The sequence below is a fragment of the Myiozetetes cayanensis genome, unplaced genomic scaffold (genome assembly GCF_022539395.1).
Source record: "Myiozetetes cayanensis isolate MyiCay16 unplaced genomic scaffold, myiCay2020 scf27, whole genome shotgun sequence".
Classification (NCBI taxonomy): domain Eukaryota; kingdom Metazoa; phylum Chordata; class Aves; order Passeriformes; family Tyrannidae; genus Myiozetetes; species Myiozetetes cayanensis.
In genome coordinates, this window is record NW_026087488.1 from 7,747,843 (window position 1) to 7,763,559 (window position 15,717).

Genomic DNA, 15,717 nt, shown 5'->3' on the forward strand with positions numbered 1-15,717 from the left:
CATGACATTAATGAAATTAATGCTCCCATTCAATTAAAAAAAAAAAAAAGAAAGAAAAAAGAAGAACACCTTAAATTGATCTGTCTGAATGTATTCCCTGAAACTCGAGCTCTGGTACTGGAGGTGTCACTGAGCTGCACCAGGCACACATCTCTTGCACTCTGTGAAAATCCACCTGGTCAGTGATGTTACAGTAATTCTGCCATCCTGGTGGGCACGAGGCCTCTCAGACCACTTGAGCTGACCCAGGCCCAGACTGCAGCTCTGAGGAGCACCACAGTGGTGAAAGCAGCACCCGTTACCCGCTATCCGCACGTGGAACACGTCAGGCCTTGTTACCTCTGTCACTTGGCTGATGCTTCTGCTGATCAGCTCCTCCCACTCCTCCTCTGTCATGACAAGCTTCAGTTCATGAAGTAGCAGAACCTTGTGGAGAAGCAAACAAGCCATGGCCTGGAAGAGAAAGGGGAGAGGAGAACATGACACTCTGCACTCTCTAAGCAATGTAAAGACCCTGCTAAAGCACAGAGCCCAGCCCAGCATCCAGGGGATGCCGTGTTACAAATGCTGCATATCCTCACCAACAAGTATGGCATGGAATGGGTTGGGTTGGAGGAGCCTTAAACCTCATCTTGTCCCACACCCTGCCATGGGCAGGGACACCTTCCACTAGCCCAGGTTGCTCCAAGCCCCGTCCAACCTGGCCTTGGACACTTCCAGGGATGGGGCAGCCACAGCTTCTCTGGGCAACCTGTGCCAGGGCCTGCCCACCCTCCCAAGGAATAACTTCTTCCCATATCCCATCTAAACCCACCCTTCATCAGCTTAAGGCTCTGTTAGAAAACATTTTCTGTGTCCTCACAGAGCCATTCCTCAGGAGACAGGGTGGTGGGTTTGGTTGAAAGCACATACATAAAACAGGAGGTCAAAGGGGAGCAGAGGGATTTTGCCACTTCAAGATTTAGGCATTGATATCCAAAACATGCTTTGGTAGCTGCTCCAAGTGCATCACTATCGGTCCCCCCGAGTTTCCAGGCAGCACCTTTGTGTGGCTGCACCCTTTACTGTGCTCTGATGGAACACAGGAGGCACCAATAACCAAAAATAAAAGCTGGCAGGTCCACAGATGCTTCATTTCAAAGGAATCCTGATGGAAACTGCTGTTCAGAGCAGCCTCGGCCTTGCCCTGGAGTCAAACTTGCTCATTAAGCCTCCACAGTAACACAACAATGAAAAGAACAGCCACTAGAAAACCAACAGTGATCTGCAATCTTCTTACATGGCCCTTTCCACGCCAGAACTCCTATTTTAAGGCTTTCTAAGGTACAAGAGAGAAATGCAGCAATAGACAAGAGCAAATGATAGAAATGCACAAAATACAGTAATGAGGATTAGAGCAAATAGCTTAGAGGATTTAAAGGGGAATTTTTTGCAGCAGCCTGGAGTTAGTGAGCAAATTCTACTCATATACAAAGATAAAAACGTTGTCTTTAACTGCCATCACACAGCCCAAAAGTGAATGCAGGTACAAATACCAAAATCACAGGGAATAACAGTAAGAGCTAATCTCATCTAAAGAAAGCAAGGGTTGCTGTTCTCAAACCACATTTCACAGTTTGTAAAGCTCCTTATCAAAGACATCACTGAGATCAAAAGTCTAAGAGACCTCAAGAGTAAAAAAGCAGCCTGGTGATACCCAACCTGGTCTCCAGGTACCCCTTGGGTCCAAAGAAACCTGAAAAATGTGGAGCAGGAGGCTAAAAACTGGTCATATGGTCCCAACACTTCTACTGGAGTGTTTTTAGGGAACTATTTAGTGAATAATTCAAAGTGAGTAAAGAAATCCCTGGATCTTCTGAGAGCAGTAAGACCATCCAGAGTTGTGGGCAGTCAGACAGAACACCTCACAAGCTCAAGGAGGTCTGTGCTTCCCACACAACATACTCCAGGCTTCGGGAAGGGACAGGACACTGAACACGGATCCCTCACTGGGTAATGCCAGCACAGAGTAAGGTCACACATCCTTGTAATCTTACCTCCAGTTTGCACCAGGCTGACCAATGAAAAGAATTATCCAAACAGAGAGAGCTTTCACTCACACTCAGAAATTCTGCTCTTTACTGGAGGGCAAATACGCAGCAGGGAACCAACGAGACCACGTCAAGGATTTATGCTGATTTAATGAGAGAGAACACCCTAATGCCATCTCCAAGGCAGGCAGGCTCACATACTCCTTGTAATTATGGAGAGACTGTGTCTTACAGAACAAATTATGGCATGTCTGCATGCATGTACCAAATGTAGTGGAAAGTCACTTCAGTGCAATTACAAAGGGAACGTGACCCCCGGAGCAGAGGAAGGACCATAATTCATTCTGAAAGGCTCAGGCAGGGTCACAAAGCTGCAGGCACCGGCTGCTCACTGACAATTCCAAACACACTCAGACTGCCAGTGGGTGCAGAGCTGAGAGAAGGGTGCTGTTAAGGTGCCCTGATGTACCTCAGATTGACTCCAGAGGTACCAGGGGCAAGGGCCTGCTCAGGAACTGCTCCAATCAGCAGTGGGTGGGAGAGCTGCAAGTCAAGCACCAAAAGAACTGGAAGGGAATCAAAGCCATCCAAAGAAACTGGAGCTCTGCAGACCTTAAGACTCAAATGGTTCACTGAGAACAGAACAGTTGCTGAACATGACTTAGTTCTCAGTAAGCACTAAGCTTGAAAACAATTTTAAAAGAAAGGAGAAAAAACCCACCCACCACAGAATGTTCCCTTGTGTGTGTCATAGATGAGGAAGTCACAACACCCAGTCACCTGAGGATCCTGGCTGCTGCTGCCACTCTTCAGTAATTCTGTCACACTCACAGCTTTCACACCTCCAGACTGTGTGTTAGATTCCAGCAAAGTGAAAATGTGCTTTTTGGGCTTCACATAATTAAAAAGTTGCTATTGCTCTGCTCAACATTATCTTGTTTCCTGATTGTTTTTTAACCCAAGGATAATTTAGTACTAAGTGTGAGCAACTTTTCCCATTTGAAACAACAGAAATAAAATATTTACTTATCGGTTGGCCAGCAGCAATTTGAAGTCTGAAAAGCACTCCCACAAAATCCAGCACAGACCTGGAGCTCAACAACCACCCAGCTGCCCCTCTCCCTTCCTGCCCTCCCCATCTACACCGGTATTTTGGATTGTCTAATGAGCATTTGGCAGTTTTGGAGGCTATTCCTGAAACTAGCAGGGTATTCTTTGCATTTTCTCAGTGCCAAATCGAGCCTGCTGTGCTCCTGACAGCCCTACGAGAGAGCCAAGTATTATCAACACTTCACAAACGGGCAAAAATAGCAGAAGATTCGAGAGTCCCAGCTACCAAACTCCAGTCCAGTTGAGAAGAGAAGGTTGTCATCCCCCCATAAGCCCAAATCTCTGGAATAGGAATGTGTGAGGATAGTTACAAGCAGTTGACAGCAACATTAGGGCTTTTTACACAGGGAGGAGAATGCTGCAGTGTATCCTGTGCACAGGAAGCCACCCCGTTGCCCAATCAAAATATTTGCTGCTTAATGTCAGTGTTTAAAAGAGAAAAACCATAGAAGAGTAAAAAAACAAATACAAGGGAAGTCTATTCAAGCAGAGATAGTAGATACACATACACACTCCCACATATATCTATCAGGCATACAACTAAATGAGGCAGAAAGGCTCATTATCAGTCCACGTGGGAGCAGAGAACAAACAATAACTAAGGGCAGTGCTGATCCCGGGATTTTCTGTGGCTTTGGTAATTTCTTTCTTATCTACAATGATTACACAAAATCCCATTCAGTGTGAAGGCTTGAAGCTTTCTCTCTGGAAGAGGTGACATGCTCCCTGCAGTAACCAAGGTGTGCTGGGAACTCCCAGGTGTGCCCACACACCTTGGTTGGATGCTAAAAAGGAGGGGGGGTGCTGGGTTATACAACCCACCTTTATTTACCCTGCACAGGTAAGGCCAGAACATGTGGCCTGACTATTAAATGTGGCAGTGGATTAACCCTCTACCAATCCAGCCACTGTTTTCCTATTGAAAGCAGGTTTCAAGCACAGGTAGGGTCAGGAGTTGCTCTCCCCAGTCACCATCCAGGTGAACTGGATGGAGGGAACAGATAAAGGTGTCTTTCAACTCCTGCAGTTGGGAAAGAGGAAAAAGAACAAAAACAAACAAGCCTTTGCATTGCTGCAGAGATTCTGTCTGCAGTCCTGAAAGGGATGAAGGCATGACCTAAATTCAGGGTTGTTTTTTTCAAAGAAAAACATGCTGTTAATAGGAGGACATTTGTTTCTGATGCAAAGAGAAACACTTTTCAGTCCCAAGTGCTTCAGGAGGCTGGCTGGAGGTGGCTTTGCAAGGAGTGAAAAACAGATACCACACTGGCACACTCCCATGAGAAAAGGCACTGAAATCAGCAGCAACCACTGACACCATCAGAGGAGCAAGAACCTGAAGATGTGCCTGCACTGCAACACACCAGACACCAGCTCTGAGTTTTCACACAGCTCTTGTGCTGCGTGAGCTCCAAGCAGTTTGCGAGCTACAGCTGACTGACCCTTCCAAACTCCCTGATGGCATTTCCAGCTTCCAGGAGAGAGGGGGCTCATCTGAAGCACATGGCAGGCCAGAAACTCTCAGCAGATGTAACCCAGGACAGTGTGTGAACTACATCAGACCCCTCTGCACAGAAGCAGTGGGGAGTTTAAATGCTCACCAAAGACACCAAGATGGATTTGCCCCATCTTTTGGCCTGCATTTCTGCAGCATGGACAAAGCTGGTCAACGTGAAACTTGTCATCTTTTTGCCTTTATGTATATAATATACATATATATATATATAAAAAATATACCTATATACATAAAATATACATATATATAAAACATACACACACATATAAAATATACATACATATAAAATATACATACATATAAAATATACATATATATACACATATATATATAAAGAAGACATTATCTGGGAAATTAAGTGCTTGTGCAACTCAGATACACGTTCAGAAGTGAAGAAGCATCAGGAGTTTTAGTGCTATCAGTGCTATCAACATTTCACTGCTCTTGGAAGTCCAGGAGACAAAAATACACCACAGAGGCTCCTGGTACTTCAGAGCACTGGTGTTTCCCTCCTGGCTCCCAGGCTGCAGAGCTCCAGCACCTCTGACTCAGTGGTTTAAAACAGCAGCTCTCAGTGTCTAATCCTCAGCATTAAGACTATTCCACACCACAGGGATATGGCATAAAATAACTGCACTTCTGGAAATTCTCTCCTGCCGAGCCCTCTGAGGCTGCAGTCGCTGCCTTCGTGACAAACACCACCAGGAGAGCTGGGTGAGAGAGCACGGGCCAGGAACGTGGGAAATTCTAAAGGAGCTTTCTCTGAATGTTAAGGAACAATCAAACTGAAATAAAGTGTTTAAAACACCAACCAACCCCCTCCAAAAGCCAAGCCCACCACAAGCTCCAGCTTACAGGAGAAAAACCTGTCATTTACTACTGCAGGGCAGGAGATCCAGAGCACCACAGCACAAGTCTCTTCCAATTACTGTCAAAGCTTTTATGAAAAGAAAACAAAGAGCATGCAAAGCCATGAAGCAAGTGCCAGTCTGCCCCCTTTTCTTGCTCCTACAGCCAAACTACTTTATTTTTGCATTTACACTGGATGTGGGGTGGAGACAAAGGCTCCAACAGAGCACTCCTGAGTTTTCAGGGTTTTTTACTTCTCTCCCACATTTGCTTCATGCATTTGAGCATTTCTGAACGTGTGAACTGTTTGATAACAGACTGGCAGGCAGAGTTCAAGTCAGGAACAGCCTCAAAGCTTATTCAAAAGGACAAAGTACGAGTGGGATGGGAGAACAAGGCCCCAAACAACGACCTGTTCTGTACAGCAAACCCCCAGCAGGCTGTTCAGAGGCAATCAGTGTATGCTGTAAATACCATGGAGTCCCACAGTGGGTTGGGTTGGAGGGAACCTTAAGGATCTTTCCAAATTCAGGGACAAACAAGAAATTATCCTTCAAGACCCTTAACATGTGTGCTCACTGAACAAGGACCAAACACCAGCTATCTGCTTAAAACACATAGGAACTGATTTAAAGGCTTTAGATGTAAAAAGTGAAAACCTGAGGCGATTAAGAAACATTTGGCAAATCACTTTTCCTCAATTCCCAAGCTGTAACTGCAGTATTTCACACATGGCACGTGCACACACACACACACACACCCACACCATATATATTTCAAATTGAAGGGGGAGGGAGGATAAGGCAAAGCCCTGGCTGTGGCTTAGGAAAGCTATTTTTGAGAACAAAAATTAATTTTTAACTTCCTCACCACCACTGAAACCAAGTGCACATGAGCAGTGGAGCCAAGACTGGCATTTAGCAGGTGTTGAAAGGTTTCAGAGTGGAAAGTGCTTGTGCCTTCTGGGATAAGTAGGAGTGCTGGGAGAACAGGGCTGGCAGATTTGATGATGCAGGACACCTGAGCACCTCCATGGCTGTTTTCTTGGTTTAAAAATGTGCTGCCAGTGCTCCAAGGCAGCATCCTAAATCAGACATCAAGTTTAACCCCAATTTTACGCTGTTATCCCTCTGATTAAGGGACTAAGAGAGCGCCTTTCCTGCACCCTGTTCCTGGCTGCCTCCTCTGTCCTGCCTGGCCCAGAGACACTGCCAGACACCAGACAGACTCCTGGTGCCTGAAAGCACAGTCAGAGGGAGCATGAAAATGTCCTCTGTATGATCATCTGGCTTGGGAACTGAATTCAGCAATTCCTGCCACAACCCAGTGCCCTCAGACTGATCAAATGGCTTTTGCAAGACGTTCCCCCAGCCAGCCCTGACAAGGTGTGATGTTGCTGTCTGAGGCAGGCAGAACACAAGCAGGGTACAATTTGGGCAGCACAGAAGCTGTCAGACTGCCAGGTACAAGTTTCCAGGTCTGCCCTCCTGCCCCCAGGAACAGAGGAGGCACAAAAATTCAGGAGAAGGAAACACTGAAGAGAATCCCCACCCACCATCCACCACCCCCTGCTCCCACACCCTCCCTGTGCCCCAAACATCACGTTCTGGGCCAGAAAGCAGGTTCCTCCTCACCCTCCCTCAGTCTGGCCTTGCCAAAAAACCCACCCAAACAGGAGATTTACGAGCCCAGGAATAAAATCCTCCTTGCCAAAAAGCGATGGAAACAAATGATGTTTTACAGCTTAAATTAAGTCCCTGCGACAAACGGATGAGAAAAATTCTGCAAGGCTGGTTAATTACAACATGTAAAGCATTTCAGTGACACCTAAATCACATTTTACAACCTTGGACGAGCAAGGCAATCTCCCTCAGCGTACTCCCACCAAACATCTTACGTCATCAAGCTCTTGCGACGCGGTTTAGAACGAGCCAACCTGCACTGCTCTCCAAGCCTCAGGCAAAGCTGCCTGGACCTGGTTCTTCCTTCCCAATAAAAAAGCGTATTTCCACAGTTCTGGCAGGATACTTTCCATCCAGGAACCTTTAAACCGCTCACAACAGCTGGTATATTAGCACACTGAAAATAATTGTCACCCGAGACACATTCTGCTCCTCTGATCACCACTGTGCAGATGATCTTTTTAGGCCTCCCCAAGGGCAAAAGTTATCACTGAACCCTGTTGGGTTTATGGGTTTTTTTATGTTAACTTTTATTTCTAGACCTCTGAAAGAGCCAACATCCCTCTCTGGCTGGTTTCTAAACAAGTTTGCAAACACAAGGGGTTGTTTGTCCTCTTAAGCTGCTGGAATGCAGTCCCAGTAATTCCCAGTGTGGGCCAAATTCCCAGTCACAACCCCAGCAATGGAAAAAATGGAATAGCAATCACCTGCTCACCTGCTTTGTAGCATGTGAACTGGATCTCTCACCTCCATGAGAGAGGCTCAAGAGCTGTGCCTGGGGGCTGGTGGAAATCTCTGGCTAAAATGCCAGCGAGGAGAGGAAAAGCCACATGCATGGACCTTGGTCTCCACTTTGAGTACTCTGATTTGGATCCCAGGTTTTGCTACCTCACTTCTGGAAGAGAACAAAGCTCCCTGGAAGACAGCACCTGAGACAAAACTGGCTGAAGAAACCTCCATCTTCGTACCCCTCCTGCTGACCCCCTCTCTCCTCTCCATTTTTATTATCCTTGATAAACCTCTTCTCCCATGGTGAAGCAATCTATACAATACCACCACTATTCCCAAGGCTCTGAGGAGCAGCTGCTGATTGATCAGATGGGCTGTTCGGTTCATCCTGCAAGCATCCATGCCACAGGAGGTTTATCCCATCAGCTACACTGACACATCCTCAAAACAGCTATTTCAAACACAAGCACTTAAACCACCACTGCTCAACCTGGCTGAAAATTTGGAACGAGCTACACCTGATAGGGACTACCTTTAGGAAATGCAGATGCACCTACACAAGTTGTGTCAGTCTTGCCCCTAGAGGTGAAAATACTCACTGATTTCACTGACAGAGTCACACCAGGATGGGTTTTAAACGTACTTGAGGCAGCAGAAATCCCAGGACTAGCAGTCAGCCTGCCTGCAGACCACGTATACACACAGCACTTACACTCCATGCCCTAAACCATCAGTGCTCTGTTTAACCAGGGACTCTGCAAATCACGTTCTCTCCACTGCTGTTGAGAAGTGGATTTTTTCCATGCTTGGTTTCACATCAAACAGTGCTCTGGAGGATGTTTTTGTCAGAGCAAAAGCCTCATCTTGTACTTGCCTAAGCAGAGGAGCCCATTTGGGAGAGTCTGCTCGCTGCAACAGGACTTTTGTGCCCAATACAGGTGTGCACATGTACAGCTGCCTCCTTCAGGTGGGAGAGGAGGGGGGAAAAAATCATTAAATAATCATTTAAAAAATAATAATCAAAGCTCCCTCCTTTGGTCATCACAATTCAGCAAGAAGTAGTGACAGAGATAAGATGCTGCTGGATTTTAAAGACAGCAGAGGTGAGCCAGTGCACACAGGGAGGAGATCTGACAGTGCAGTTTTCCAGTGTTCCACTGGGCTTCACTGGCAGGATTTCTGCCTCAGATGAAGGGTCTGCAGGACATGTGGGCAGTCAAAACAATGAACACATAAAACAACACCTTGGACCCCGGGGCCAGGCCTGGCTGAGGGTATCAGACACCAGCTCTGAGTATTTTATTTGCATACAGCAAAGATACAGCTGGTGAGCATTCAGGGCTGGGGAAAACCTTGTGCTCCTCTTCCACCAGAAGCCAAAAGGCAGACCCTTGGGACACAGCAATCCATGCAGCACAATCCATATATTGGTCTGCTGCTTTGGTCAACACACAGATTCATTTCTCCCCAGGGTAACCACTTACCATATCACAGAGGCCAATCAGTCTTAATGTTTTTCTCAAAAAAGAAAAAAAAAAAAAAAGTCAATATCTTATTATCCTAAATTCTTGAAAAATGAAAAGATGCCATAATTAAGTGAGCCATGAGGACACAAGATAAATCAGCAGCAGAACACAGATTAGCAAGCACGAGCTCTGATGTTTTCTTGCTCTTTCTGTAATGCCCAATTACAGGACTGAAACACTGCTGGGAAATCCTGGTGCCATGGGGCATGGAGACCAGAGGAGAAAAGAACAGCAGTGGATTCTGTGCTTTGTACCCAAGCCTTCCCACATTAAAAAGTAATAATCACAAATATGGCCATTCCCCTTTTCTCTCCCAAGCTAAGAACACAGCCATGATTTTAAAAAAATAAAAATTATCTAAGATAATTTGGTTTCTTAGTATGACCCTGTTCATTTTGGAGATTTCTACTTTGCTTTTACAAGCTCCTCACCGTAAACATCACATCAAAAAATGTTCTTTTGTTAAGAAATCAAAGCAAAGACTCTCACAGAACATCCCAGCAGCTGAGGCTCAAAGAAGAATCCTGACCAGGTACCAAGAAACCTTTGGGGAAATCATCCAGGACTCTCTCGTGTCTCTCAACCCTTGGAATTCCTCTTGGAAAAAAAACAAACACCCAAACCAACCTATCCCCAAAGCTTTCACTTTGTCAGTTTTTATTTAACACACTTGTATTATCAGTCACCAAGGGGCTCCGTTTGACACCTCAAGTTCCTCACACACACTGGTAAAACCAAACCCAGCTCTGTCCCCTCCACTTCCCTCAGGCAGCTGCTCCTCCCAACACTTCCCAAGCAGATGTCTCCTCTGCACAACAAAGCCCATTTTCCTCAATTCAGGAGAGACCTGCAATAGGATTTTCTCGAGGCAATTCAGCAGGCAGCTACAGCATAATGCAGCCTATTTAAGGAGACTTTGCTGAAGTCAAATTTAATAATTTAGGAGATTTAAGAACAGTACACGTTCCAAAAAAGCCCATGTTGCCTAGACACTGTGTGCTTTTAGCTGCTGCCCCCGATTCACCAGACCAGGCTTGATGTTGCAAGGACAAAGGTTTTCATCTTTTGAGAACATTTATCAGCAGATAATGAGAAATTAGAATTCCAATTCACTCAAACACCAACCACTGAAGTTTAGCTCTCAAGCAGGAAAAAAAAAAAAAAGAAAAAGAGTACTCACACGTCAGTAATTTTGTTAGCTTGGAATATGGAAATAAAAAGCATTGCTAAGCAAATAGGGGAAAAAAAAAGGCTGGAAACTGTAGTGGGTTGAACTTTTGAAGATTCATTTTCTGGATGCTCACCAGCAGAAGCCACTGAGGGAAGCACCATGACAAGAGAGTGCCCAGTGCCCTTGGGGAGAAGGATGGGGCTGGAGCCCCTGCTCTGCTTGGAGGACCCTGAGAAACCCTGCAGAGGAACCCAAACCCCTTCCTTGTGCTTTAACTCTTGCAAAGGGGCATTCTGATACAGGCCAAGAGAGAGCAGAAAGAGAAGCAGCTCAACCCCACTCCTCCCACAGCCCCAAACTACAACAAAAATGGACCTGCCACTTCCTACACGAGCCCTTGGGAACACCCTCGTCAGTGAGAAGAGCCCAGGGTGCCATTTCATTTTATGCTCCAGAAGCCCTAATCCTCCTTCACTTGCCCACACAGCACCCTTCCAACACACCTGCTTGTGTTCCCACAGCCAGGCCCGACAGCCCCCTGTAAACACAGCAGGAATCACTCCCCAGAAGTTCAGCAGGATTCAACCCTGATGTTTTTGTGGCGTTTTGTAACACGAACATAACTCAAGTCCCCGTGACCGAGACAGTCACCAATGTCATCACACCACAGCCACTCCTTCCCTCCTGGTTTTGCTTTGCTGTTATTAAACACATGGCAATGACCTTGTCTCCCTTTGCTCTACACACACATCTACTCCTCCAACTGTGGAAGGGGCTGTGTTTGGCAGGCTGAGCACAACACACTTGGGTGGTTCACTCTCTTTTTAAAAATTATCAACTCTCTTTTTAAAAACTACCAGCTCCCCATGTGTCAGATGGCAAGTTTAATTTAGTAGGCCAGGAAATCACTCAGACTCAGAAAATCACTGCAATCTGGTGTAGATCTAACTCAGCAAGTCCACCCAACCTGCAGGGCTGTTATGCTCCTGAGCAATTCCCTCCTTGGGCAGCCCTTGCCAGGAGCTGTGTCTACAGTAAGAAGTAAATGTGACCTTTTAATTTTCTTATTTCTTCCCAGCAACAGCCCAGAATATTTCCTCCACTACTGAGGATCTGCTACATGATCATCAGCACAGTCAGCAGTGAGCAGAGCAAACACAGATCTCCAGCACCAGAATGAAGAGGCAAGGAGGAGCTTTGTCATGGTCTGCTTGTGCTGCACTGAGTATGGTGGGATACAAAGACTGGGATTGATAGCAGGGAAGTGTCTCTGTGCCAGTCAATTAATGCCTGGTATCACTATGGATTTGTCTGTGGGTAGTGCAGGCCTTTCTCTGCTAGACACTTTTGGCAAAAGGCCCAGAGGCCATTAAAAAGCACCAAGAAATACAACCAAAAAACCCCTATGAAGGAAAAATTAAACAAGCAAACACCTCACAACATGCACAGTGCTCCCAAGAGGCCCTGCAGGCTCAGTGACAGGGGTCCCACGTTCAAGTGAAATACACCACGAGCACACCGAGTTCTCGGTGCAAATCCAAGTGAAAACTCGTGCCATGGGGTTTTCAATTGAATGCAGTTCAGAAGGACCTGAAAAATTTAAACAGACCTTTTTATATTTTCCACCATCTCACACAAGTGAGAGAAACACAGCTCAGAAAGCAGTTCATCAGGGAAACTCATTTTGCGGTGGCATCAGACACCTTTCCAAAGAACATCAGGGACTGTTTGTAGATGCTGTCAATGTCCTCCAGCTCACCAAAGGAAAATGGTTTCTTTGAGCAATCCCAATGCAAGAGACACTCTCAAAAATGAAAGGTTAGGATGCAATAGATCCACAGCCATCCTCAAGGGAATTAAAAATCTCTGCACAAAAATGTAGAGCACCCTGGCCCTGACCCAGCAAAGCACTCTAAGGATTCAACTGCTTCCCCCTTCGACTTCAGAGGGACAGTTTACATACCTAGAGCTAGTTCATGTCACGGGGCTTTGCTGGCTCTTGATGAAACAGCTCAGAAATGCTCGAGAGCCCACCCATAGTTCAGCCTCACCTTGCAAAAGAGGGGCTCTCCTTGACCATCACCTTACACAAAACATAAACAGGAACAGGACACTGACTGGAGCCAAAGCATGTCAGTTTGACACAGATTTTCCAGCTGCAGATGATTTCTCCTCCTTGAGGAGAGGGCATATTCTGAACCGAGGAGGACGAAAAGGGTGAAGTCTGCAAGCAACTGCCCTGTGTGGGGAGAGCTCACTGCACAACTCACCCTCTGAAGGTCTGCTCAGCAAAACTGGAGCCTGGGATGAGCCCTCCCCAGTGACGCTGTGGGGGACACAGGCACAGGGTGTCCCATCTCTGCCGAGGGACGCAGGATTCTCCAAAGGAACAGTGCCCTTCACCCATGGCATGTTGCTCCACTACCACCAGCTGCCCATTCCTGACGCAAAGGAGCTGAACTGGTGCTGGTTCTTATCTGGGGAGGTTTATTTTGCCTCATTATTGGTAACAGCTTATGCAAAATGTTCCATAACAAGTTCCTCCTCTCCCACCTGCTGGGAGCTGTCGGTGAGCAGGAGGCAGGGCTCGGAGCATGAACGCAGGGATCCATTCATCTACCCCAGCATGAGGTGAAACACTCCCAAACACACACACACAGAGGGGTGCTGGCTTCTGAGGCTCTGCAGTGCCTTTACTGCTCTTGCTGTATTAAAGTTTAATTACTTTTTAACTTAGATGTTTACACAGAACATAAGCTGTTCAGAAGGATAACTGTCAACCAGCCAAGACCTCTCTGGCAGGACTCTTGGGGTCGTATTTTACTTTTCTGGTGATGGCAGCTCTGGCATGGACCTGTTTCAGTTCTGTAAAATTATGTCTATATATGTTTGATCCCTTTGGGGAGACTGCCAAAGTACCAAGATTAATTAGCAACTTACCTAAAATACACTCTCTATTAGATAGATCTTAAAGGGTTCCTTGTCACAGACAGCTTTATAAAAACACATTCTGAAATACTAATGAATCTATATGACATAAGATGACATTCTGAACTCTGTCTCAGTGCCCATTCTCATCTCCACACTAAGTAAAATGACTTTTACTCGTTTCATGACAGCTCTGCACTTACATCAGCTCTGCAGAGTTCCAGTCAAATCACAGAAAATAAACTCACTTGATGGACAAATACAGCCTCATTATGCTCCCAGCTACTGCAACATCCTCAATCAATATAGCTCTGAATGTAAATAAGAAGATGGGAATGTATTCAAATTGATGTGTGACCACAGTGCAAAAGTAATTGCAGAGGCTCTTAGCAATTGTGTTGATGTGTGCACTGCCAGTGCCTTTCCCAAAGGAAAAGAACAAGGGACGGATATCAAATCATTTGGTAAATCCCAGGAAGGAATTACAGCAGAAAAGGTTTAAGTGTCTGCCACAAGCGAGATGGGGACAACTCCTTACTCCTGGTAGCAGTGGTGTTTCATTTACCAGCCCTCCTTTCCAAACTGGTTCCAATTCCACTGGCCAACAAAAGCTGGGCTTCTCAGGGAAAAGCACGGTTGTTCCAGGTCAGGCTTCCAGACAGGCTGTGCTTCAGCCTGCTTCCAGTTTGGAGCTGGCAAGTGGATGTGCCCTTGCCTGAAGGATCCTCCATCAGCTGTGAGCTGGGTACTGCAGTGCAACCAGCCCCACATTTTCCCTCTTCACCTGGTCCTCAGACTTGCAGAGGGAGCTTTTAGGGTAGGAGCATTAGTTCATGGACTCATCCAGTCCTCATGTAGGAGAATAGGGGGGCACTGCAGAGAGAACCCCACCACAGTTACCACTGCAGGGATTTGTGCTGCAACAGCACCAGAGGGACAGCCCAGGACTGCACAATTACAGAATTAGATGTTACTGTAGCTCTGCTCATCAGACCGATACAGCTAAAAATAAACCAGGAAGACATTCCTCACCTGAGGCTCAGGAGGGTTCTGGTATGTAGCTGAGTCACGCAATAATCATTAAATTAAACACATCTTGATCCCTGGTTTATGCTCCATCAGCACAAACCAAAAAACCAAGCTTTTGTGCATATTGAAAAGCAACACTGCACCCCCTGGAACAAGGCACAAGGAAGTAATTTGAAGGTCAAGGACTCCTGAAATACAATTGCAGCAGTTAAGAATGAATTGAATTAAGAAAGGAGGAAGCGAGGACAAGCTCACACACGTTTTCTTTTCCAAACAGAATTTGAGGGAATGGGTTTAGTGCTTGTGGAAGAAGTGGCTGAGAGCAACATCCTTTGTCAAGGAAACAGCTCAAGCCTCCCCCACCTGTGAGCACCACACACGTTCTGCTGGCTAATTCCAAGGCTTTGCACTGCCAGGGGGATCATCTGTGCCAGCCACTTATCACAGTTCATTAGCAACAGCACAACCCAAAGGGATAGCACAAGTTCCATTTGTGATGACCTGTCGTTTTCCCACAGCAGTCTCATCGCTGAGGACTCTCATCCCCAGCTGCCATTTGTACCTGAGCCACTGGGAGCACCTCTGTGTGTGCAGGAATGTGTGTGGGTGCTGCACTCTAGAAATGCCAGCTCACTCTGCTCAGCTGTGAGCACCTTGCTGGTAGGAGAAAGCTCTCAGGTCTGCCTGTATGAACCAAAAGGTGGTGATGTGTGCACTGGCCCCATTTTCCTACCACTGATGACATTCCTGCTGGCCATTACAGCAAGGACAGGGTCAGGTTCTCAGGACCTCAGTGCACAGAACCACATCCAACGAGCTGGATTAGATTGCACAAAAATGTCTTTCTTTACCACCTTCTTTCTCTCTAACTTGTAGCACTTCTCCCACACTAAAGGTCCTCTTGAAAAGCTTCACACCAGCTGCTTACAATCAGGTGATTTCAAATAGTTTCTAGTCACTTCTTTCTAAATAGACAACAGTGCAAGGACACAAGGCAGGCAGGAGCCAGGCCAGACTCTGAGAAGACAGTGCAGCTTTAAGTTATGACTTTGTGTAAGTTTAAGTGTGGTTTAACTTACACAAATGGAAAGGCAAGGATCAAAAAGTGTTTGGGAAAAAGATCCTGTCTGTTACTGCAGATAAAAAA

General features: G+C 46.2%; 1 protein-coding gene across 1 annotated transcript in view; it reads right to left on the reverse strand.

The window, feature by feature from the left end:
• Positions 1–15,717, reverse strand: part of MYBBP1A (MYB binding protein 1a) — a 52,431-nt gene that overhangs the window by 12,400 nt on the left and 24,314 nt on the right. Inside the window, exon 24 of the mRNA XM_050321960.1 lies at positions 340–453. Coding sequence (XP_050177917.1) covers positions 340–453 — 114 coding nt within the window. The remainder of the gene's footprint in view (positions 1–339; positions 454–15,717) is intronic.